Source organism: Callithrix jacchus, chromosome 18 (genome assembly GCF_049354715.1).
Source record: "Callithrix jacchus isolate 240 chromosome 18, calJac240_pri, whole genome shotgun sequence".
Classification (NCBI taxonomy): Eukaryota; Metazoa; Chordata; class Mammalia; order Primates; family Cebidae; genus Callithrix; species Callithrix jacchus.
Window position 1 is genome coordinate 28,775,971 of NC_133519.1, and position 27,744 is coordinate 28,803,714.

The window sequence follows — 27,744 nt, forward strand, 5'->3', positions numbered from 1 at the left end:
CTAGCATCTTAGTGGAATTATAAGTGATACAGAACTTTGGCCTTTCCTGCTCAATATAGTGACACTTCAGGTAGAAATGCCCTCTTGATTTCCTTACCTTGACCCCTAATAAAACCTAAACTAAGGAAAGAATCTTATTAAAGTCACTACCAATAAGGACAACAGAACTAGTAAAACTTATTATGACTTATTTCCTAGGAATGTTGACATTTTAACAAAGAGCAAAGCTTTAAGTCAGTGGAGTCAGTATGTAATAAGAAAATATCAAATGTTCATTCATTTAGAAAGGCTTTTAGAACAGAAATGTTTTTGGCAAATAACGCCATATGAGCAGAGTGTTCCTCATACATCAGGATAACACATTACTGAATTTTACGAGCCAAGAGCCTATTGTCTTAAAGGGGTATGGGTAAGTACAGTGTCAATATTTGCTATGTTACAAGTCCTTAGATTTTCTTTATAAACTCTTCATATAATATATAACCAATTTAAATAGTGATATTAATCGTCAACATGGTGCAAGTAAGGAAAAACCAACTATAAGTCGAATACAATTAAAAAAAAACTAGTGCTCATGAAGAAAAGTTTTCAGGAAAAAAAATCCTAATTTTAGGTATTAGACTACCATAATTTTCCATTTCCCATAAACATTTATGTGTAAGTTTCAGAGTCAAACTGCTTAAATTCAATTCCTGGTCTACCACCAGATAACCCACCTGTGCGTAAGTACAAATCCAGAAAATGGAGGTAATAATGGCACTTATACTCCAATAGGTTTACTGAAGATTACACAAAGGTAAAGTACTTAGAAGAGCGTATGGTATGTAGTGAACTAATTAAAAAATAATTAGTTGTGGCTATTACTACTATTTCTTACAGTAATAGTCATAGAAATTATTGACCTACTGAGTAAAGATCACAGAAAAAACTTATTATAGAGTTTGACATAACTGACATTTATAGGATGCTCCACTCAACAACTGTAGAGCACACATCCTGTACAAGTCCTTTTGAAAAATTCACTACAATAGACCATATGCTAAGTCATAAAATAAGTCTAAACAGTTTAAAAGAATTCAGATCATACAGAGTATACTATGTGACCAAAATGAAACTAAATCAGAAGTCAATAGCAAAAAAAATTAATAACTAGAAAATCTAAAAAAGTTGGAAAATCAAACAATATGCTTCTAAATTACCCATAGGGCATAAAAGAAATAACAAGGGAAGTTAGAAAATATTTCAAATAAAATTAAAATGAACACGAAATATATCAAGATTCATGGAATACAGCTAAAGCAGTAGTTAGAGGGAAGGCTGAAACCTTAGAAAGAAAAAGGTATTAGAAAAAAAGCAGAAAAAAAATGTTCAGGTGGGTGTAGTGGCCCACACCTGTAATCCTAGCACTTTGGGAGGCCAAGGTAGGAGAATCACTTGAGCCCAAAAGTTCGAGACCAGCCTGAGCAACATAGCAAGACCCCATCCGTAGAAAAATAAAATGACAAGCATGATGGCATGTACCTGTAGTACTAGCTACTCAGGAAGATGAGATGAGAGACTCACTTGAGCCCAGGAGTTGGACAACTACAGTGAGCTATGGTTGTGCCACTGCACTCCAGCCTTGGTGACAGAGCAAGACCCTGTCTCTAATAACAATAATAATAATAATAAATGATCTAATCTTCACATGAAGCTATAAAAAGAAATACAAGTGAAACTAAAGCAGGAAAAATAATGGAACAACAATAAACAAGAGAAACAGAAAAAAAAATAAGAAAATCAAATCTGGCTCTTTGAGGGGAAAAAGTCAATAAGTTGCAGACTTCTACCTAGACTGATTAAAACAAAGGGAGAAAAAAATAAATTAACCAATGCCAGGAATAAAAGAAGATCCTACAAATCCTATAGGTGTTAACAAATAAGGCAGTATTTTGAGCAATAGACTGGGTAAAATAGAAAAATTCTTTGAAAGACTACTCACCATTTCAAGAAATTTAAATAATAATAAATGGATGGCCAGGTACAGCAGCTCACGCCTATAATCCCAGCAATTTGGAAGGCTGAGGTGGGTGGATCACAAGGTCAGGAGTTTAAGACCAGTCTGACCAATATGGTGAAATCCCATCTCTACTAAAGATGCAAAAGTTATCCTGGCATGGTGGCATATGCCTGTAGTCCCACCTACTCAGGAGGCTGAGGCAGGAAAATCACTTGAACCTGGGAGGCAGAGTTTTCAGTGAGCCAGGATCATGCCACTGCACTCCAGCCTGGGTAACAGAGAAAGACTCCGTCTCAAATAAATAAATAAATAAATTGAATAAATCCAATATCCACTAAAGAAAGCATATTCATAATTTAAAAAGCTTCCCACCAAGTAAACTACAAGCCCAGATGGTTTTACTGGTGAACTCTATGCAACAAATAAGGAAGAAATAATACAAATCTTATAAAAATTCTCCTAGCAAATATAGGAAAAAACAATTTCCAACTCATTTTTTGGGGGGCATAAGACAAGATGAATACTAAAATCTGACAAAGACATTATAAGAAAACTAAACGAGTATGTCTGATAAAAATAGACATACAAATTATTTTATAAAATATATAAGTATAGAGTGATACATAAAAAGAATACCATCATGATCAAAGGAGACTTATCCTAAGGAATGCAAGGTTGGCTTAATATTAAAAAAAAAAAAAGTAACTCAATATACGGATAAGAAAAAAATGAGGAAAAAACCCAAAAGATGCAGAAAAACATTTGATAAAATTCCAACATAGGGGGAAAAACTAAGCACAACAAGAAAAAGAATGTATAGTCATTCAGATTGGAAACTACTTTTATTGACAGACAACATGATCATATATAGAGAAACCATTAAGAATCTAGAAAAGAGTTGGGCACAGTGTCTCATGCCTATAACAGCACTTAAAAAGGATGCAGTGGGAGGCTTGCTTGAGTCCAGGAATTTAAGACCAGCCTTTGCAACACAGCAAGATCCCATCTCTACAAAAAAATTAAAACTTAGCCAGGTGTGGTGGCATATGCCTGTAGTCCCAGCTACTTGGAAGGCTGAAGTGGAAGGACTGCATGAGCCCAACAGGTCAAGGCTGCAGTGAGCTGTGAGTATAACACTGTACTCTACCCTGGGCAACAGACCAATATCTTGTCTCAAAAAAAAAAAAAATCTAGAAAAGCTACAAAAACAAGTTAATTTTAGCAAGGTTGCAGGAAATATGGCTAATATACAAAAATCAAGTCTTTATATATTCTAAAAATAAAAACAATAAAAATTAAAATTTGAAGAATGAAACTTATAGTAATATCAAAAACATGTGTGTTCTAGGGAATTACATCAGCAAAATGGCAGAATAAGAGGTCCCAGGCCGGTACGGCGGCTCATGCCTATAATCCTAGCACTTTGGGAGGCCGAGGCGGGTGGATCACGAGGTCAAGAGATCAAGACCATCTTGGTCAACATGGTGAAACCCCATCTCTACTAAAACTACAAAAATCAGCTGGGCATGGTGGCGCGCGCCTGTAGTCCCAGCTACTCGGGAGGCTGAGGCAGGAGAATTGCTTGAACCCAGGAGGCAGAGGTTGCGGTGAGCCGAGATCGTGCCATTGCACTCCAGCCTGGGTAACAACAGTGAAAGTCTGTCTCAAAAAAAAAAAAAAAAAGGTCCCAAGCTCTAGTACCCATCACAGAAATACCAACTAGCAACTATCCACACACAAGAACATCTCTACAACAATTCCAGAAGCACAAAACTTAGAAAAGTTGTATTAGAAGTATAAGTGGAACAATTTCAATGTGATCATGTTGCCACTACCCCAGGCCGGCACAGTCTCATGCCAAGAGAGATGTGCTGAGTCTATGGTTTTGCCAGCAGACAAAAAACAGCATAAGGTGAACATCTAGCTTCCCCAATACTCCAGGGTACTTCCCAAAAGGCCAAAGTCTTTCTCTTCTCCTACAGAATACTGAGAAATTGTCAGGACAAGACCACATGCAACAAGCACATGTATCTTGGCAATGGCACCACATCCTGCTGACAGCTTCACCTGACAAGGAGTCCAGGCAGCAGCTCCTCCCACCTACAGAGCAATCCTGGCACCCAGTCTGGCCAGGGAGTATAGTTGGAAGTACTGTGTGGCTGGGTTTCCCAGTCAGCTATCCAGCCCAGCTGCAGAGCACAGCTGGTAACCATGCCCAGACAGGGAACCAAGCCAGGAGTCCTAAGTATAACCTGCAGTCCCACCCAACCAGGGAGCCTAGCCAATAACTACATCAAATAGTGAGGCACAGCCTCCAGCCCCAAACAAATAGGGAGTCCAACCAGTAGCCCCACCTTACTGTAACACCATCCAGCTGTAAAGCCCAGCCAGCAACCCTGCCCAACTGTGGGGCACAACCTGCAGCCCCACCTAACCAGAGGCAATTACAAAGCCCAGCCAACAGTCCTACTTGACGTCAGATACCAGTCAGTGGGCCTGCCCAACCATAGCGTTCCACCCAACCTTAGAGCAATGGCAGCAGGCCCCATCAGATCAGAGACCCCAGCCTCATTTGCCTGCATATGCTACCAGCTGGCCCATCTAGAAGCCCAGGCTTAGCAGACTAATAAAGGTCCTTCCTTGGCCAAAAAGAACATGTAAAGGCTAGAAGAGGTGATCACTTCCTAAATTGTGCAGACACTAATACAATGCTATGCAGATCACAAAGCATCAGGGAAATATGATACCATTAATGGAAACTAATAGAGCTTTAATAACTAACCCTAAACAATTGAAGATATGAAACTAACAAAGTATTTAGAATAATCCACTTAAAAATCAGTGAACTACAAGAAAACACAGACAACTAAACTAATTAGGAAAATAATACATCAAATGGTGATTATTCATGTGTATAAACTTGTCAAAACTCATCAAAATGTACTATTAAATGGGAACCTTTAACTGTATGCTAACTACCTCAATACAGTTGATTTAGAAAAGAACTCCGAATGTGGACTCCAAAGTTTCACATCATCAGGGTCCTAGTTTCCTCTCATCATCAATTATTGTGCTTCCCAGTCTTTTTAGTTCTCTGGGCATTTATACTTGCTTTTTTCCCACTTACACCTAATTAATGTCTATTCCTGTTAGATCTCGGGTCAAACAACTTTCTCCAGTTTACTTTCCCAGCTTCTGTTTCCATCCTCTTGTAAGAGCTTTTCTTGCTCCCAGTAATTGGAAAATGAATGAAAATGGAATGCCATTTGGCCCTGAGTGGACACTAAACAGGAACAAAACAGACCTTCCTACACCCCCAATGCTCACACATGAACTAATATATATTTATATACATATAAACGAACTAATGATCTTAGGAGCTAATTATATATATATATAGAGAGAGAGAGAGAGAAGTTAAAGTAATTGTTAAAATTCATGTAATTATTGCAAGTAATTATATATACAAATGAACTAATGATCTTAGGAATCAATGATTTATATAGATAGATATAAATATAGATATACACATATATAGAGACAGACACACAGATAAAAGTATAGAACTGGGAAAAACCTAACTTTTTCTCATATCTCTATAAGGTACAATTTACATTATAATAATTTATCATCATTAGAAGAATGACAACTCACTTTCTATACAGCTCCTTTATTCATGATTATTCAACTATGAATAATTCTTTGGGTCAAAATGAAGAATTATTGGATAATCATAACAAGTAGGCTATTTCAAAAAAAGGATGGACAGAAGGGTGGGGAGGAAGGAAGAGAGGGAAAAATTCTCATAATAAAATATTAAAAGATGCTCAGGAGACTGAAGTTTGAATATTGCTCATATAACCTTCATTAGCATATGCTATAAAAGCAGTTGACACAATAATAAAAGGTGAGTCAAATAACAGCCATAATAATTTTAGGAAAGTTTTTTTTTTTTTAAACCACAATAATTTCCAAGTACATAGTATATGAAGACAAAATGAACCATGGCAAGTTTTTAAATATAAAAATGAGTAAGAGGCTTCTATATTTGTTCCCTGTGCTGATGCCTGCGCTTTTATCACACAGCAGTTCCCATATTATAGTATATGAAGCAGCAAGCATTTTAAAACTTGAGAGAATTGAAGTACTAACAAAAACAGCATATAAAAGGTTTTCATGGATCCAAGACGGCCGATCGCTAACATCCCGGGATTGCAGCTCTCAGGGAAGGCACGGAGAACTAGAGGAAGCCACACTGGTCGCTCACGGAGCAGAAGATCCCCCAGTGGTGGAAACACAAGAGTCGCCAGTGCGACTCTCGTGGTCGGCGCAGCGGTTCTGCCGGCACCTCGACGCGGCAGCGCTCAGCGCAGAGTAAACGGGACCGGTTTCCCTTCTGACCGAGGTTTGGAGCCCCGGGAAGGCAGAGTCGCCTACTACGGAAACAAGAAGGAAGCCCAACAGGAGAATCCTGGGAAGAAAAGCACCATCAGTTTTTTTTTTTTTTTTTTTTTTTTTGAGACGGAGTTTCGCTCTTGTTACCCAGGCTGGAGTGCAATGGCACGATCTCGGCTCACCGCAACCTCCGCCCCCTGGGTTCAGGCAATTCTCCTGCCTCAGCCTCCTGAGTAGCTGGGATTACAGGCACGCGCTACTGTGCCCAGCTAATTTTTTTTGTAATTTTAAGTAGAGACGGGGTTTCACCATGTTGACCAGGTTGGTCTCGATCTGCCGACCTCGTGATCCACCCGCCTCGGCCTCCCAAAGTGCTGGGATTACAGGCTTGAGCCACCGCGCCCGGCCCCACCATCAGTTTTAACGCCGCTGCTCTGGCCCTGGGAACTAACAACCTGGACGTCCACTCAAGAGACCTTATCTGAAAGTTGGTAATTTCAAATACGACAGGAGGATAAATTTACAATGACGGGAAGAAACCAGCGTAAAAAAGCTGAGAATACTCAAAATCAGAACGCCTCTCCCTCTAAAGACGATCACAGTTCCACATCAACAATGGAACAAGGCTTGATGGAGAATGAGCGCCTCCTGATGACAGAATCACTCTTCAAGGAATGGATAATAACAAACTTCGGTGAGTTAAAAGAACATGTTGTAGCCCAATGTAAAGAAACTAGAAACTTTGAAAAAAGGTTTGATGAAATCCTATTGAGAATAGACAACTTAGAGAGGAGTATGAGTGAATTAATGGAACTGAAGAATACAATACAGGAACTCCGAGAAGTATGCACAGGTTTAAACACTCGAATTGTTCAAGCAGAAGAAGGGATATCAGAGGTCAAAGTCCAACTTAATGAAATAAAACGTGAAGAAAAGATTAGAGAAAAAAGGATAAAAAGGAATGAGCAAAGTCTCCAAGAAATGTGGGACTATGTGAAAAGACCAAATTTACGTTTGATAGGTGTACCTGAATGCGACGGAGAGAATGAATCCAAGCTGGAAAATACCCTTCAGGATATTATTCAGGAAAATTTTCCTAAACTAGCAAAGCAGGTCAACATTCAACCCCAGGTAATACAGAGAACACCACAAAGATATTCCTCAAGAAGAGCAACCCCAAGGCACATAATCATTAGATTCGCCAGGGTTGAAACGAAGGAGAGGATACTAAGGGCAGCCAGAGAGAAAGGTCGGATAACCCACAAAGGCAAGCCTATCAGACTTACAGCAGATCTCTCGGCAGAAACTCTACAGGCCAGAAGAGAGTGGGGGCCAATATTCAACATCCTCAAAGAACAGAACCTTCAGCCCAGAATTTCATATCCAGCCAAACTAAGCTTCACAACTGAAGGAAAAATAAAATCTTTTATGAACAAGCAAGAACTCAGAGATTTTATTACCACCAGGCCTGCTTTACAAGAGCTTCTGAAAGAAGCATTACACACAGAAAGAAACAACCAGTATTAGCCTTTCTAAAAATACACCAAAAAGTAAAGAGCACCAACATAAAGAAGAATTTACACCAACAAATGGATAAAACAGCCAGTCAACATCAAATGGCAGTAACCCTAAATTTAAATTGACTGAATTCCCAATCAAAAGACACAGCCAAAACCCAACGGCATGTTACATCCAGACCTGTTTCACATGCAAGGATACACAAAGACTCAAAACAAAGGGATGGAGAAAGATTTATCAACCAAATGGAGAGCAAAAATAAATAATAAATAAATAAAAAGCAGGAGTTGCAATTCTTGTATCGGATAAAATAGATTTTAAAGCAACAAAGATATAGTGGTAAAAGGATCAATGCAACAACAAGAGCTAACGATCCTAACACCCAGATAGGAGACTTAGATTCAATGAGACAGAAAATTAATAAGGATATCAAGGACTCGAACTCAGATCCAGAACAAGTAAACTTAATAAATATTTATAGAGCTCTCCACTTCAAATACACAAAATATACATTCTTGTCAATACCACATCACACCTACCCATTAGTTTAAATGAAACATTGGCCATTATTAATACCCAATTTTTTTCAAAATAAAGCAATATTTCCATTTACTCTCCCTCTTTCTCTTCCTCTTTCTTCCTCTCCTTTACTTATTTTTTTTTTTCTTTCCTTCTCTCAAAAAAAAAAAGAAATCAACTTGTAAACCTCTAGATCCAGGTTGGCAATGTCTCTTTCATTGCTTGATTTCCTTTCTTCCCTTCCCTCCCCGCTTCCTCCCTTCCTTCTTTCCTTCCTTCCTTCATCCCTTCCTTCCTCCCTACCGTCCTTATTCCCTTCCTTCCTGCCTTCCTCCCCCCCCCAAAAAAAAAAAAAAAAAAAAGGTTTTCATTCTTCTAATAGAACATTTTCATCCTGATTTTTAAAAACTGACACTATTAGAATTCAAGTTATTTTTCATTGTTATCTGCTTCCTTCACTGTAATACAAAACTTACTTTCTTTACTAACATTAGCCCATTTAAGGATATCATAGAAACTATAATTTTGTTCATTTAATATTAAAATAATTTTATAATCTCACTAAGTCAAACAAGATGTTCATATAAAGCTGTCTACCTAATATTACAGGCAGAAATAACAATAGAAATTAGGTCTTTCTTGGAAACTTTTTCATTCAAATTTTATAAGCCTATGATATTTCTGTGCATTGCCTTTTTGGTTTTAAGTAATTGTACGTAAAAGGCAAAAAAGGTATTTTATATGCAGAATCAATATTTCTGTTAAGAAGGTTTATGACATTACAGGTTTCTAGGGAAAAAGTATATAATTATTAAACTAGCTGAGATTTTTTTAGCTTATATTACCTAGCTGTGAATTTTTCAAACACTCTATTGGTTGACTTCAAAAATCATTTGATTGCTTTGAGGAATTGTATTGCTTTGCAACTTCAGGAATATCTTGGCATTAAAGAAGAGGTGTGGAAAGAAAAATGTATGTCACCGTATGAAGGGAACAAACAGGTCCTACCTGTTTCAATTTCATGAAGAAAGTCTCTGTGAAAGTCTTTCTGCTGAAATACCAAAATCGCTCATTTGCAGGGTACACACGGACTACCGTCTCCAGGAGAAAGCGAACAGGCTCTACCACCTCTGTGACTACCATATCCACTGCCACAGTCATGTATACTCGTTTATCTGTAGTAGAAATTTTCAGGGTTTTATGCCAGTTTTATTATTCCTTGATTATTTTAAACAAAGTTTCCTCACTTATGAAAGAATTAACATTCTTTACAATATAGTAACTTCTATGCTTATATTTAAATGTTCTATTGACATTATGATTAAATAAGTATGCAAGTATTCTAAGCATGTTTCTTAGAAACTAATGATCCTAACTGTACATTAAGAAATTGCCTGACAATTTTTTTCCATTCCTCAAATTAGATTTTTAATATAAAAATAAATAAAATACAATAATAAAGGATATCTTTTACTCTAAAACTATCTGACTTCCCAAGGAACCTCCAGAAAATCACAGAGATTTGTCCCTTCATCTTATAAAGAAGATAATAGAAATTACCAGGTTTGTTTAATGAGTTGCATGGGAAGAACTGTCAAAAGAGACACTCACCTTCTCTGTTAAACTTGTATACATAAAATGTCATTGAAAGCTGAGAAGGATGGCTCACAACTGTAAAAAACTTTGGGAGGCCAAAGCACTCAGATTACTTGAATCCAAGAGTTCGAGACCAGCATGGGCAACATGGCGAAACCCCAACTCAACTAAAAATACAAAAAATTAGCTTGGCATGTTGGTGCACGCCTGTAGTTCCAGCTACTCAGGAGGCTGAGGTGGGAGAATCACCTGAGCTCAGGAAGTTGACTGCACTTCCAGGCACCACTGCACTCCAGCCTGGGCAACCAGAGTGAGACTCAGTCTCAAAACAACAACAACAAAAAAGTTACTGATACAAATACTTCCATGCTGTATGCTTCAAAAAAAGTCTCCAGAGATTTTTCAGTACCCTCATTGTTGAAATACATATTTACCCTTAGCAAAATTAATCAAAGTTTCAAAGAAATAGTCCTGTGTAGTTTTCATACATATATGAATATACATATAAATATTCATGTCTGTGTGTGAGTATATATACACATATATCTGAGTCCTGATGAGTGCTTCTAGATAACAACAGTGTGTTTTATCAGCCAAAATTCTAGTTATGATTTGAAATGTTTACTAGGCCACAGCCTTCCTTTAATTAGAATCTAGAATCTTCTAGGCCAGTGTGTATAGGTTTCTTCAGTTTCAATGACAGGTTGAAACATGAATTTCATTTTATTTTATTTACTCTGCTTGATATTCATTGAGGTTTTTGTTTTTTGGTTTTTGTTTGTTTTGAGATGGAGTCTCGCTCTGTTGCCCAGACTGGAGTGCAATGGAGCAATCTCGACTTACTGCAACTTCCACCTCCAGGGCTCAAACAATTCTTCTGCCTCAGCCTCCTAAGGAGCTGAGATTACAGGCACCCATCACCACACCCAGCTAATTTTTAAAATATTTTTATTAGATACAGGGTTTCACCATGTTGTCCAGGCTGGTCTTGAACTCCTGACCTCAGGTGACCCATCCACCTCAGCCTCTCAAAGTGCTGGGGTTACAAGTGTGAGCCACCGCACCTGACCTCATTGAGGTTTTTGAACCAATGACCTGGTTATTTCATACCATTTTGTAATTTCCTCATTCCTTTTTTTTTTTTTGAGATGGAGTTTCACTCTTGTTACCCAGGCTGGAGTGCAATGGCGCGATCTCAGCTCACCACAACCTCCACCTCCTAGGTTCAAGCAATTCTCATGCCTCAGCCTCCCGAGTAGCTGGGACTACAGGCATGTACCACCATGCCCAGCTAATTTTTGTATTTTTAGTAGAGACGGGGTTTCAGCATGTTGACCAGGATGGTCTCAATCTCTTGACCTCGTGATCCACCAGCCTCAGCCTCAGCCTCCCAAAGTGCTGGGATTATAGGCATGAGCCACCGCGCCCGGCTATAAATATTTTTAAAACCTATTGTCTACAAATTTTAGTTCTCTGTTAAAGCAAAGTCCAAATAACCAAGGCCATAATTAGAAGAAACCCTCAATAGTGTTTTTTAATATTATACAACATTCAGATTCATCAACTACTTCTCTATCAGTATCAAATTCAGTAACAATTTTATCACATTCTTACTAAACAGAGTCTTACTAAACACACCTGCCAATTCAAGAGAAACAAAAATTCGTTAGACATTGTACTTGCCCTGGAGAACCTTAGAGAAAGAAGAAAGAATAACGCAAGACAGAATGTAACGTTCAACTGAATCTTAGTGCAGTGGAAATATCCAAGACTTTTCATCTCTCAGGGCCTAAACTTCTCACATAAAAATCAAACTTTATTTGATCACAAATTCTCTGAGTAATGTGTAATTTCAAGGACATCATTTAGAAATTTTAAAGATCAGGGTAACATTTTTGTGTGGCATATGAAATAATTTTAAATTTAAAACATATACTTTGGATCAGAATATTATAATATACTATTAGTTTATTTTAATAGTTTATTAGTAATAAACTAATAAATTTAAATTTTATTTATTAGTTCATTAGTAAATTTTAAAATTTATTAAAATTTTATTAATTACTAATAAACTAATAGTTTATTAAAATAAACTATATAATAGTGTATTTTCTTTTATTTGTAGACCAAATGTATATCTTATTACAAAATAAAATTAAACTAGGTGTTACATTAAAAACATGAAAACTTTTTATAATTTGATATGCAAAATTCTTATATTTTATTCTTCAAAACTGTCAACTGGTTTATTTTTATCATTTTTGTGGCTTCTTTCTGAACAAGTATAAGTAAGAAGGTTACAGGTATTTGCATGCCTGCCTCCAGAAATAACAAATTGTGGGTGTAAAAATAATTTACTGTTAATAAATGAAAAGTTAAATTTTATATAATCTTTTCTTCTTTTTAGCCCTCATTTTTAGACAGCTTAATATGTGATCAAATGCATGTGATTTACATAAATGGTGAATATTCTCTTCAGAAAATGAAAGAATAATTATCATTATAATGCCCTTTATTAACATATTATATTTTCATATCAGTATTCATGAATGCTTCTTGCCATTAAACAAAAGTCTACTGTGGGTATAAACTAAATAATATAAAATTAATGATAAGCTGATCCATTATATTTTAAATACAAAATAATGGTTGAATGATGGTAAAGTATTTAGGATAGGAATATAACTCATTGGGTAGTTTAAAAGTAAATGATGAAGGGGCAAAAAAACATAGGCAATTAACAGCTATCTGGATAAAGTAAGAATAAGAAAACACAATGGAAAAATGACAAACGTAACTATTTAACATTTATATATTCTGTTCAATATTAGATATGATAAATACAATGAAAAGGTAAGAAAAAACTATTTGCTACAATTAAAATCTTTACTATATATTACTAGCATCCCAAAGGCCAAAAGACTGGAGCCAATAATTAATAAATGAAAAACTAAGTAAACTATAATATAAAAATAGTTAAAATAATAATTTTAAAATAGTCAAAATTCCAAAATATTTCCTTTTCATCATTTTCTCTACTATTTCTCTATCATTACTCTCCCCAAATGAAACAATTTTATACTGGTTTATGAAAAACAAAGCCCAAATGCTTTCTCTATAATCTAATAAAATTAATTCAGGCCAAGTGCAGTGGCTCACATCTATAATCCCAGTGCTTTGGGAGGCAAGAAGATCAGTCGAGGCCAAAGGTTCAAGACTAGCCTGGGCAACAAAGCATGACCCATTGCTACAAAAGTAAAATTTAAAAATTAGCTATGCATGGTGGCACACACCTGTAGTTCTATTTAATAGCTACTCAGGAGGCTGAGGTGGGAGGACTGCTTGAGCCCAAGAGTTTGAGGTTATACTGAGCTATAATGAGCCTGTACTCTACCCTGGGTAACAGAGTGAGACCCTGTCTTTTAAAATAATAATAACAATAACAAAATGCACATATCTTTTGGGGAGGATTCTTTTAAATGTAGAGATTTCCCCCATAGAAGCATAAAGTATAAAAATGAATCTCAAATTCTCAACAAAAAGAATATGTCCACTTTAAACGAATTCCAAATTAAAAAAAAAAACAACAACATTGTTCATAATATAAAATGTAAAGCAATTAATAAGGGATCTTTTAAGAAAAGTCACCTTTTGGGGTTTCCTCGTTAAGTGCCAGAAATATTGGTGCATTGGGGTTCCACATGCCAGTGATAACATAAGCTCTCCCATCATAGCTCTTTCCCATAGATTCCTATAAAAATTCAAACAGTATTTACTGATAAAAGACAAAGCAAGAAAATCACCACTTTAAATCATACCTACTTTAAGCAATCGAATTTATTAAAATTTGGATTTCCATTCAAGCAAAAGCTTTATATTCATTGTAAATTCTTTTCATCCTACAAAAGCATTTCTTTAAATATTAAATTCTTCTATAGCTTTCTTTAAGCACGGTTTCTATTTAAAGAAAGACATGTACCCTTGGATAAAAGGTGGCATACACTTACATGCTGAATCACAAAAATATATAATATTGTTTCAAAGCTATATTTAACTTGATCTTGATGCCAACTGTCCAAATCTCATATACACATAAGGATATATATATAGTTTCCATTAAAACAATGATATAGAACTAGCTAAAGACAGTTAAAATGAACTATAGTTAATCACAGCAGGGAAAGTTAATATTTTTCTTCTAATATTCTAATTTTTAAATAAATTCTTAAAATATTAATTTACTTTATAGCAATTAATACCTTTAAATTAACACTTTTCTATTTTCTATATGTCAGATATTTGTATATTTTCTTACAATCATAAATTAGTATCAGGAGACTAAATTTGGTTTGTAAGCAACACCCAAGTTTATTAACTCTCTCCCTCTACTGTTATACATACTCCCTCTTTCTTCCCTTCTCTCCTTCCTCTTCTCCTCCATTCTTTAAGACTTTACCAAGCCAGCTCTTGACTCTCACTAAAAAGCTAGCAACTGCCATAGCGAAAGCAAGGCTACTTGTAGATTGTGTATATGTGTGTGGAGAAAGGAGGGGTAGAGGTTGTTCTATGAAAGAACAACACACATCATACAAGTATTTCCACATACAAATGAATAGTAACTACAATATTTCAATTTCTGTAGCAATTTCCTTACATTATGAATAGAGACTGTTGAAAGGGTCAGACTAAAACAAAGAAAAACTTTTCTTTTTTCATTATTGCCCATTCACAGATGAACCCCCTATATAAAATTGTGTCAGTCATTTGGTAATTACTATGTATATTTTTCTAGTGTATTAGTAATATTTCACTAATCAGATTGTGTAGCTTGAGTGCAGGGACCATGCACTGCAGAGATGAAATACACTCAAGGTCATTTGTAAATGAAACCAACTCAGCAGCCCCAACACACTCATATGTTAATGGTCTCTCTCTCCCCTCTACACACACACACACACACACACAGAGAGAGAGAGAGAGAGAGAGAGAGAGAGAGAGAGAGAGAGAGAGAGAGAGAGAGAGAGAGAGATACAGACATGTATACAGGCCACTATCCTCCATCTCTACTCCCTAACTAGGGCTCAATTTGGAACAGGAGTGGGCATCTAACCCAAAAAGAATTCAATCCATTTCAAGATCAGAACTTGTGCTGTGCTTTAGTGCTCAGAATCTTTTTCAATTAAGAAATACCAAAGAAAGTGGGCAGTTACCAGTGGAAGCTAAAAGGTTTCCATGAGAAGTCAGGCCATGATAAGCCACATATAAGACAAAGTTATAAGATAACAAATATGAAGTAGAGAAAAAATATAAAGAACAACAGAGTATTAGAAAACAGTTAAGTGGTAAGAGAAATGGAGAAAACAAACATTAAAAAATCCTTAAAAATTATAAATAATGCAGACAAAAAACAAAGGCAGATTATGAGAAGAGGAAGGGAGGGAGGGAGCAAGTGTAAGACAAAATAGCAGAAAACATCATACATGTAATACTGTTTCATGAAACTCTTACTTTTGCTTTTTTGCACATTACAAGTATGCTAGATCACAATATAAAATGTATTTTTAACTGTGGGTACAGCTACTGGTCTAGTGTTAATATATGGCTAATTATAAAGATTCATTAACTTTCTGAGGAATCTCTAGGACTTTAAAATTTTAAATTGTGTTCCGGTTCCAAGAAACCTGGTTCTACTGAGTTTTCTGCTTTTCTTAGTACCTTGCTGTTAGGCTTTTCCCAGTTATCAGAACTGTGGATCAAAAATTCATTTTTGGCTGGGTGCAGTGGCTCACACCTGTAATCCCAGCACTTTGGGAGGCCGAAGCAAGTGGATCACCTGAGGTCAGGAGTTTGAGACCAGCCTGGCCAACGTGGCGAAACCACATCTCTACTAAAAATACAAAAATTAGCCAGGCATGGTGGCACACACCTGTAATCCCAGCTACTAGGGAGACTGAGGCAGGATAATAGCTTGAACCCAGGAGGGAGAGGTTGTAGTGAGCCAAGATCACAACACTGCACTCCCACCTGGGCAATAGAGAAAGACTCTGTCTTAAAAAAATAAAAAATAAAATCTCATTTTCTTATTCCTGTACTACAAGTATCTTGACCAAAAATATTCTCATTATTAGAAGAAAATGAAATCTGTTACTTGCACTCTCCCCAAAAAACTAATTTTGTGTGTACACACACAAACACACATACACACAGAGTCAACTGTTGCTTAATGATAGGAATACATTCGAAGGTATCTGTTATTAAGTGACTTCTTTGTGCAAAAATACCACACTTACAAACACCTAGACGGTATAGGGGCTACACACCTAGCCTGTTGCTCCAAGCCTACAAACTTGTACAGCATGTTACTGTACCGAATACTGTAGCAATTGTAACACCAAACTATTTGTGTACCTATGCACAGAAAAGGTACAGTAAAAATACGTTATAATCTTACGGGACCACCTTCAAAGTATGGGTCCTTCATTCACAGAAATGTCCTTACTCAGCATGTGACTGTTATATATAAGTAATCTGGCTATTTCACTGAAAAACATATCTTCATTTATAAGTAGGACTTTTCTTTCCCTTCATGAAGCTCACATGCTATTTGGGGGTGTCATAGAGGGAGCAAAAGTATTAATATCTTGTTCTAGAGGGCAGAATTAAGACTAATTAGACAAAGTTACAAGAACTATGATTTCAGGTGATTACAAAAAAAATAACTTTGTAATAACCAGAACTGCCCTTTAGACTTCAACATAAGGTAATGAGTTTGTTTTCATTAAAAGTAGTCTAGCTGAGGGTCAACGTCCACTATGAAGATTAACAATACTGGGTAATAACAAATCACAACTGTTAACCACTGCAAACACAATCCCTCCCATTTGCCCACCTACTTGTTGCAAGTAAGCCCCTTCTCTGTCTAAGAGCATGAATGCTGACAACTCTTGATTTAGATATGAACTCAAAGGTGGGGAGGACTGTTCTGCAAGTTAGAGACATGGTGAAGGAGCCTCAGAAGTTTATACCAGTCCGTTAATTCTATAAACCGAATTTAGGTTTTATGGACAAATCCCTGCAGTAATTCATCTTAATCTTCTCAACTCTGAAAGACCATGATTAATTAGGACTTGGATCCTAAAAATTTTTAATACCTCAATCCTCCTAACCTACTTTCTCAAGGAATTTTCAGGGCTCCAAAATGCTGATGGCTTGCCTTAGGTAAAACCACTTTCATCACTGAGATGTGGTTTAAAAAATATATATAAGAGACACATGGATCAATAGCTAATTTATGTTTTAATACTCAATTCAACTGGTTGTCTTTACCTGACTAATTCAGGCAGTACTTCCTCTGTATTTCTGTGGCTTGTTGTACCACCAGATACTGAAAAGCTTTGTTTTCCACAAGGCCATGAACCCACTGATGGTAAGAGCTATATTTTACTTATATGCATAACCTTAGCACTTCACTTAACACTTAGCACATAAACAGGTGCACAAAAGCCTGAATGAACCATTCCTGTACTGCTATAAAAGCAGTACTGATATTACCATTAAATTACTCAAAAAAAGGCGACCTAATTAGTAATGTTTAACCTGACATTTGCAAAACACAGCTGAAAAGAAGAAAGCATGTAGTGCTTATTATCACTAAATATAAAAATCTCAGTTCACTAAGAAACTTCATACATACTCTAAGATGATTATTTTCTTGTAACATTTCTAAATCACAAATTAAATGTTATCATTAACTGCAATATGAGAAGATATTTATATTTGAAAGTTAAAACAGCTTGCTACTTTTACACTAAATATTGACTGTTGAATATATATTAATCTTTAAGGACATTCCTTAAATATCAATCCTAGAATAAATGTACTTTTCTAAGGACAGGTAATCAAGAAGAAATTCAGAAAGGGAAATGCTTTAAAGAAAACAAAAGTACCCATCACAATACTCAAATTAACAGCAGTGCATTAAAATAAATAAAGGCTCCATATTCACTCTGGAGATGCTTGTTATACTCATGTACTTGTTACTCCAGGCTCAAAGAAAAGACATCTACGAAGCCAAGAAAAATAAATGGACATGGTCATAACACAATCCTTTTATTTGCTTCAACTTGGATATGACTGTCTTGGTGGAAATTGTACTAAATTCCTCTTTCACAAGTAATTCTAAGTTTGCATTTCCAAATTCAATTATTACTATCACACAGCTGCAAGAAATAATTTTGACAAGATGAAAATACTTGTAAAATATAAAATAACTATCATCTATACTTGGTTAAGGTGCTTAAGATTATCATTACCATATCCAGTAAATGCATGTCACTGTTCTTCACGTTTCGACCTGGGCTTAATAACATTCCAAAACATCTGAAAATATTGGGGGGAAAAAAAGGAGAAATAAGGTATCAAGAATATGTAGAAGCCCAGTGAGCAAAAAGCCTTTTTACGATAACTGTACAATCTAAGCTCTGTATTTATAAAAAGCTGTAATTTTTTTTCTAAGAACACCAGGAATAAGTATTTATGAAGATACATAAGATAATCACACAGAAATAAGTTATCTAAATTTCCAGATCTTTATTTGCATGTAAAAGATTACCAAGGATGAGAAACTTCCATAAAAGTGACCATAAATTGTTGACTGAAAGAAAATACAGTACTGAGATACAAATTAGTTTCTAGGGAGATAAGAGATTTTATTTGCCTTAAAGTTATTCCAAACATATAGGTCAAAATCCATTAACTCAGTTAAACCAAAAAGAAGGTTTTTAAAAATAAGACGATGACACTATACTCTCTTTACATCAAACTAGATTAAAAGAAAGCAAACTATCACCCTGGCCCTCCACAGTCATCTTTACTAAGTGGCATGTTAATACTATATCCTCAGTTTTAAAAAAAAGTTATACAAACTTTATTACTAAATATGTTATTATATTAGTGAAGATATTATATCCAAAATACTATTAATGTACTGTTAACTATTTAATATTGCTCTGTGCTTGATGCTAGAGAAGTTTTAGAAATCCCATCAACATTACTTTATTTGTAAAGAATTTGCATAAGCTTTAAAATTCAGCTAAATCTAATATTTTTATGTTTGTTAGGATATTATCAACTCCACTTTACATGTAAGCAAAGTTCACAGAAGTTAAGCAATTTAGCCAAATTCATATTGCTATATTATAGGTCTCGTAACTTGAGAAGCAACATAATCTGTCCACACAAGTCTCCCTCTGCTAACAACGCATACCCACACTTATAAGAATGTTTTTATTGTAGCTTCCCCAAATATCAAGATATGCTATGTAACAATTCATAGAAAAGGGTAAAGAATATGAGATTACATATAAGATTTTTTCAATTTCAAAACAGTGGCAGCTAACCAGTCAATTGTTATTCTGATCCTTGTTGTTTTTAAAAAGGTTTACTTTCTTAGTAGCATGGCTAATGCTTACATGAACAAGATCACTGGTCCTGTCCAAATGTAAGCTGAGTAAGGAGTAAATATATACTTCCTGAAAATGCTTGAGGATGACTTGCTCAAGGCTTCCTTCTGGCACCCAAAAATGATAAGGTACATAACAAAGCTAAAGTTGGTAAGCTCTGAGGATAACTTTTTAAAAATTTATTTATTATACTTTAAGTTCTGGGGTACGTGTGCAGATCGTGCAGGTTTGTTACACAGGTATACACGTGCCGTGGTAGTGTTTGCTGCATTCATCGCGCTGTCACCTACATTAGGTATTTCTCCTAATGCTATCCCTCCCCAATCCTCCAATCCCCTGCTATTCCTCCCCTAGCTCCCCATCCCCCAGGCCCCAGTGTGTGATGTTCCCCTCCCTGTGTCTGTGTGTTCTCATTGTTCTACACCCATTTAAGAGTATGAACATTCATTCGGTGTTTGGTTTTCTGTTCTTAGGTCAGTCTGCTGAGAATGATGGTTTCCAGTTTATATAGTGAACAAAATATAATCTACAGGAGAAATAATTATACTCTAGTATTCATAATTTCAATTATATACTGCTATGATCCCTCTCCTATGAATTCTTATAATAAACTCTGTCTACACAAATTAAATGATAATTAATCATGCAATTCACTGTACTATTTCTTATACTACTGCCCTAAATTTTTGCTAAGGAAGAATAAAAAGATTTAATTCTTTTTTAGAAATAAAATTTGATCTCTAAAAAGTTAGTTCAATGAGAACAGATTTATTTCACACATCCCTACATACTTTACTTCAGCTTGCATCTCTAATGGTTTTTTGATTTAAGAACAATGTTCTATATTATAGGGTTTAAATTACAAACCCATTATATAGTCACTACAATAAGTTAACAAAAACCAAAGTATGGAAAGAAAAAATAATTTCTCCCTTCTCTCAGCCTCCTTAGGAAACAATGTTAACAGTTTGGAATGTATACTCTACCTTCTTTTTGTCCTTTTTGAAAATTTAAAGGATTTTTTGTTAGTTTGTTTTTTAAGGTGGAAAAAGATTTTTTATTTTTGTTTCTTTAATTTTTATTTTTATAGATGTACAAATGCAGATTTCTTACATGTATATATTAAGTAGTGTTAAAGTCTGTCTGGGCTTTTAGAGTACCCATCACCCAAAGACGGAACATTGTAACCAACAGGTAATCTTTCAGTCTTCACCCCCCCCAACCCTCCTACCTTTCATAATTTCTAATGGCTATAATAAAACATAAAGTTTCATGCCATTTTGGTTCTCAAGCACTTCCCAGTGAATGATAAAACAGATGAAATTTCACATTTTCTTAGCATAATATTTCTGTATTACATTGTACTGCAAAATGAGCCCTAGAGGTTTGGATTTTTCTTAAGTAGCAATACTCAACACCTTATTTTGATGATATTTAATGTACTAATCTTTTCCTGGCTTGTAAAAAAAAAAAAAAATCCTGCCACCAACCAGTGTGACCTTAGAGAAAGCACCTAACCCCCTGAGACTCTGCTCCGTCTTCTAGCAAACAGGAAAGGTATAATACATGAACTTTAAGGACTTAAATTACATAATTTTTTTCTGTCAAGCTGTATTAGTCATTTTCAAAATTATACTTCATTAAAGCACATCAGGATTCCTATGGAGGCCAGTATTATAATGTGTCAGAAATCAGATAGATATTATTAATAACACAAACACCTAATGGGAGTATTAAGTGTTTCACTGGGGAGTTCAAAGCATTCAACGGTCTCTTACTAACTCTAAAATTAGGTAGAAAGCAAACTGCTATCTAAACTATTTTCTCAAGAAGTTTACAGTATAGTAGGGGGTAACATAAGAGGCTATTAGAATCTGATATCATTAGTTCTAAAATATCTCTAAGTACAAAATATTAACAAAGCACAGAGGAGACATCCAACATAATTTATAATATAGTGAATAGCAGACCTCACTGGACATTTGAAATCAACCTCTTGAGAATAAACTGATGATGCTATTATATCAATTATTACCATAATAGCAGATATTGTTTATTGAATGTCTTAACTTTAAGCCAGGCACTACTATACTGTTGCATTTACATTTCAAAGCAACCCCCATACAACAAATTATAAAACTGATTTTCAAAAAGAAGTGCTTTGTCCAGATCCACATAGCCACTAACTTATAGGACTGGGATTCAAGCCCATGTCTATCACTACAAAACTGTCTGGTCTTTTACATTACAGCCTGCCAAGGACTATCAGTAAAAGACTATAAACTCCCTGAGTGACCCTGGGCAAATCACAAACCTCAAAGTCTCACTTTCCACATTTCTGAAGTACAAATACTTGCTTCCATGTTCATTGTGTTAATGTAAAGTTGAGACGAAAAAACTCATGGTGAAAGTGCACTGTAACTAGAAAGTAGTTGACAATTATAAATCATTATTACAATTACCATTATCATTAAAAAGAGAAAGCTCTGCCTTTCATAATAGTACTTAGTGAGTGTTTACTAAGTAAGTAGCTTTTAACACCAAGCTAGCCTCCAGAACAAATACCAAAAACTCCATAGCACTAATATGGCTTTAGACTTAATTGCAGGTAAAAGTAAGAAAAACAGATGTTATATTAATGTCCTGCAGTATGAAACTATATTTTTAAAACTTTTACCTTTAGTCTATCAAATCATTAGGAATTCTACATATCTCCACAAAGATAAAAATTGAAGGTAGGGAAGGAGAGAGGAAAAGAATACTGTCTCTTGCTGTACTAAACTATCATTATTAAAAATGAAAAAGTGACAGCATAATAGAAAGAGGTAAACAGAATTGCAAATAAGAAAATATATAATGCAGTCATCGTTTCTGAAAACATTATGAAAAACACTAAAACTAAATAATTTCATAAAAGTTAGAAACTCAATCAGTCTCCCCAAAGAGGCTAAAGCAAAAAGATCATTGGGCAAATCTATTATGTCAATGAGACTGTTATTTCCCTTACTAAAAAGACTGAAATAGAGAAAGATACACAGGCATTCATCGCTATATACGGTGGTGTGGAACCATAAAAATACCCATATAAGTTAAATCTGTATATAAAATGATCATTTTATCAATGGGAAAAATTGTGATTCTTCAGCAACCTTTAAAAATTTTTGTTCGAACTTCAAAAACTCTTATTTTCAGTCACAAATATATAGGAAAATTTTTAAAAAGTAAAACTATTATTTATTTAGCACTTCATCGTTTGAAGCACAAAAATTATTTCAATTATTTGAAATAACTTATTGAGAATATATTGAACAGTGCTTGCTGCCTTCCCATATAATTTACAATACAAAGTATCTTTTCCATGCCTTGGCAAACTGCCATATTACTTTCTAAGTTTAGATTAGCTTCAAAGTTTATCCTTAGCATGTTCAATGTTGTGAAATGTCTCCAAGAGTTCCTTTAATGTGAAAAATTTGCCAGAGTCAGTTCCCCTGGAACATTCATCCTTTTCATCACAATTACTTTCCATATTTATATTGATAAGTTCATCTTCACAAAGTTCCTCTGGCTGCCTATCTAGAGTCCACTGAATAGCAATAGTGTAAACACTCATACTGACAGCTATTTCTTCTATACCTCCACACGTCTCCTATTTAGATCCTGCAAAGTTGCTTCCCTAGCAAAGTAAAAGTTTTGCTATACTACACACATAGTATTCATTGTTGCTCCCTGAAATGATGCCTTCAATTGCATGCTTTATGTCATATTTCTCCCAAAATGGAGAAAAAGAAATTGCATAATCTATAGTCTCCTTATAATTACTATTTCCTTTCAATGTGGCATCTAACTTCAATACTTTGACTTACATGCTAGCAAAACTGACTGGAATTTTTTTTTATTACAGTCTTCAATCCAAAGCAGAAGAATATGCCTTAGTTAAACCATAAGCAGCTTTCTATTCCTAGTAAAACTTAAACTAGAGGATGTTGGTGTGATTTTATCATTTTTTTTTTTTTTTAATTCACAGGCTTTTTCAATATGGTTCACATCTCAGCTTTATACAGGCCTAGGTCTCATCCTGTCTTCATTTTGCTATTGCCATTTTTTAATCTTCTAAGACTGTTCATCTTCTAAAATGACATGCAATTTCACTTTCAGGATTATGACTTTTCAATTCCTCTAGCACTGTTATGTTTGTTGGCCAATTTCCTCTTTGGATTATCCATTGTCGTAAAATATCAAATGGATTTATTACTGGGAGACAAAGAGGCAACACAACTTTGCTATCTGTAAGTAATGTGAATAACAGATACACTGTGACCAATCACCAACAGACTTTGAAAGAACTGACATGGGCCAGGCACAGTGGTTCACACCTATAATGCCAGCACTTTGGGCGGCTGAGGCAGGCATATCACCTGAAGTCAGGAGTTTGAGACAGGCCTGACCAACATGGAGAAACCCCATCTCTACTAAACATACAAAATCATCCAGGTGAGGTGGCGAATGCCTGTAATCCCAGCTACTCGGGAGGCTGAGGCAGAAGAATTGCTTGAACCCAGGAGGCAGAGTTTGCAGTGAGCTGAGATCGCGCCACTGCACTCCAGCCTAGGCAACAAGAGAGAAACTCTGTATCAAAAAAAAAAAAAAGAAGTCACATGATTTGTTCCTAATTATGTATGTATATAGTGATCTGTGGGCTGAAGAGCTAACAGCAGAGTTTGTACTTTATGCAATTACTCTGTTAATATACTTCCATAACAGAAATTTGAACCATGTGGCTAGGAGACTAGTGTTATAACTAAACCATGGTAAGAGAAAATAATGTATACTATAACTACAAAGCAAGGACTGCCTGTATATACACATAGGTTCTAAAGAACTCTAGCCAAGATTTTGCCCTCCGACGGTGGCAGTCTACTCTGATTTTGCAGGTTTCTTATTCCTGATTATCACTCACAAAACACCAATAGTCTCAAAATCTTAGCTGTGGTTGTTGTAATAGTACCACTAATAGTAATAATAGCATGCACTTACTAAGCATTATTACGAACACTTTACAGTTATTAATCTTCTCCCAACAATCTTAAGAGGTAAGTTTTATTCACAATTTACAAATTGGAAACTGAAGCACAGAGAAATTAAATAACTTGACCAAGATCACTGTAGAGCCAATATTCAAACTCAGATGAGAGCACTCCATAGCTATTTATCCTAAAAATTTCACTCTACTAACTTCAGTGATAACAGTAATAGGAAGAAGGAGTCTCTCCAGTAGGATTTATACTTACCAGAAAGAGGGATTTTTAAATTGGTTACTCTTTTCATTCATTAGGTAGGAAATTGTTTTATCTATCTATCTATCTATCTATCTGTCTGTCTGTCTGTCTGTCTGTCTGCCTGCCTGTCTGTCTGCCTATCTTAGATTTCCTAGAACACTAGCACAAATCACCATGGAAAAAAAAAAAATAACCTAAAATAGAAGCCACAGAGCTTCTACCAGTATACAGAATTGAACATACAGAAAACCTATAAAAGAATTTTTTAGGCCAATGATTTTTTAATTTTTAACAGAATAAATTTCGGGAAAAAAAATACCTCCCTGCCATCCTTGACAATAATGTTCCCATTAACTGTCACATTAATAAAGGGTCAGAATTTAAAATGCAGAATGATAACTCAAATATGAGTGCTTTCTTTATTCTTTCTTTCTTTTATAAGATAGGCTCTGGCTCTGTCACCCAGGCTGGAGTACAGTGTCACAATCTCGGCTCACTGCAACCTCTACCTCCTGATTCAAGCCATCCTACCTCCTGTTTGAAGAGAGTACTTTTACCCTCTTCAAACATAAAATGAGAGCTTAGCTACAGTCATATTTTAAAACACATTAAAAATGATTATAATAAGAAAACCAGTAAATTTCAAAGTCTGACATGGCTTAATCCCTGCTTAAAACATTTAAAATCAATTATTTTGTTTTTCCATTCAGTAAGAGTAATACAGGACATTCAGATAGTGATACATTATTTGGGCTTTTGCATATACTAGGTAGATGCATCAAAATAAACAGGTGCTAATATAGTAGTATTTTTACAGTTGAATTTATTTGTAAACACAATTCAGAAACATCTAGAAACATAAAGAAAAGGAGAATCTTCCCCTGTATAGCTATAGCTAATTACCAAAAGTCCATTTTTCTTCACCAAGGCTGATTTTGCAGTCTAGTTATTCCTGATATCACTCACAAAGCACATGTAGATAGGGTGAACCAAACATGAGCAAAAAATGATTAATTCAATTTTATGAGAAAATTTACAGCAAAAGCAACTATATTGCCTTTGATAAAATAAGAATAGTAGTGATTCCATTTGGAGTTCCTGTTTCTTTTGCTCTCGATTGTCATTTCTTTGTTGATATAATTTTTTTCTTTTATCTACAATCTACATTTTCTCTCATTTCTATTTGTGTATTTTTCTTTAATCCCTTTCCTCTAGTTTTATCTTTTTTTACATAGTTGGAAGTAGAATTAATATGATTTAATGAAGAATTAGATATAGAGTAAGAGAAAAAGGAGTTACAAATTCCAGGTTTTTCATCCACAGTAACTGGAAAGATCAAGTTACAAATTAATAAGACTGTGAGAAATGACAGGAGGAACAAGTTTGGGACAATGTCAACGTTAATTCTTTAGTTTGATTTTTGAACACATTAAACTTTGAGATGGCAGATGAAGACCTCAAGTTGTTGAATATATAAGTTTGGAGACCACAGGTCAGAGACAAACATTTGGAATCATCCATTTATAGATCTATTTAGAGTCATAAGGCTGGATGGGCTAATCTAGCAAGCAAGTGTGGTAGAAGAAAGGCTGCTCAAGCAATGTCTTTGAGAAGGCAAATGGAATAAAATATAGTATACAAGCAGAAAATTAGACTTAAAAGCATGACATTTCATGTTATAAAAGAATTAAGCTACCTGCAGCACAGTGGAATAATGAAATAATTCACCTATATAAAACTTTAAAAAGGAAATAAAAAGAATGAGGAAATTTATTAAAATATACTGCAAATTGCTAAAATCAGATATTTAAAGCACAAATACAATTTCACCTATACATATTTAAGTTTCAATTAATTGCCAAAAGTCCTACTAAAAAAAAAAAAAACAAAACAAAAAACTTGTTTAAGTCTTCCTCCCTCTTCCCTTCAAATGATCCAAAGATCTTTATAAAGGAATAAAACAACTATGCTACTATTATAAATACAAATATTAGTAACTAAACAATATTTACTAGAGAAATAACATAAAATAATCCTATCCTATTTATAGGTACTTAATACGTACCCCTTATAGGTACTTAAAACATCCCCCAGCCCAAAAAGAAAGAAAAAGAGGCATACAGAAGAGTCAAATGAAAAGGCTTTAGGAATTACAGCAAGACGGTCTTGATTCAAATACTTGTGTTGCCAATTATAAGCTAGATTTCATAGCAAGTCAAAATAAATAACATGCTTTAACTCCCTACTCCCCGTCAAAAAAGGCAAATAAAAAGATAATCTACTTTGCAGAATTTCATGCTTTAGTATGAAAAAGACTGCATGCAGTAGAAATAAACATATGGTAGAAATAATTAAATAGTAGCTTTTTTCTTGCCATTATTATGACAATTAAAAGATTATCTAAAATAACCAGTTTTTTGTTTTGTTTGTCCTGGAAAAGTATCAGAAACTTTATGGACTGCTTAATATTATTAGATATTAATTCAATTAGATACTGTAAGTCAGGATTCAATTAGGACAGAAAACACAGTAATTTAAATAGGAAAAATTTACTATAAAGAATTATTAACTCTCATACTAGAGTAACCATAAAGAAAATTCTAACCCTAAAGCTAACGGAGAGTATCCCAAGGAAGAACAAACTTGGAAATAGGGTTCTTTTGCCAAAGCTGGTATTTAGACCTCACTGGAGAAGGTATGATTACAGCCCAACGAATAGCAAAGAAGTTTGCTGGACTGCCCAGGCAAAGCTAGGGCACAGGCAAGCAAGAAACAACCCTCTGTGCAGCAGCCAGCAAAAGCTGGCAGGCAAGTAGGCAAAGCAAATCAGGGCTTCCTGAGCCAGCTCACTGGCAGGGTGGTACGAGGCCTGAGGCACGGTATCTGCGTCAGGAGGACTGTAAGAGAGCCTCACTGAGACAGAACCAAAGCTATGAGCTCACGGAGGGACTGCATCCACTGGATACACAGCTGGGTTGAA

General features: G+C 35.1%; 1 protein-coding gene across 11 annotated transcripts in view; it reads right to left on the minus strand.

The window, feature by feature from the left end:
* The window catches only part of RABGAP1L (RAB GTPase activating protein 1 like), a 737,216-nt gene that overhangs the window by 611,386 nt on the left and 98,086 nt on the right, over positions 1–27,744 (minus strand). For 8 of the 11 annotated variants that reach the window (XM_035280064.3, XM_035280065.3, XM_035280066.3 and 5 more), the window contains 3 exons: positions 18,340–18,406; positions 13,676–13,778; positions 9,440–9,606 (listed from right to left, as the gene is read on the minus strand). In XM_035280064.3, coding sequence (XP_035135955.1) covers positions 9,440–9,606; positions 13,676–13,778; positions 18,340–18,406 — 337 coding nt within the window. The remainder of the gene's footprint in view (positions 1–9,439; positions 9,607–13,675; positions 13,779–18,339; positions 18,407–27,744) is intronic. The other 3 variants (XM_078356264.1, XM_078356263.1, XM_078356265.1) reach the window with 1 other exon arrangement.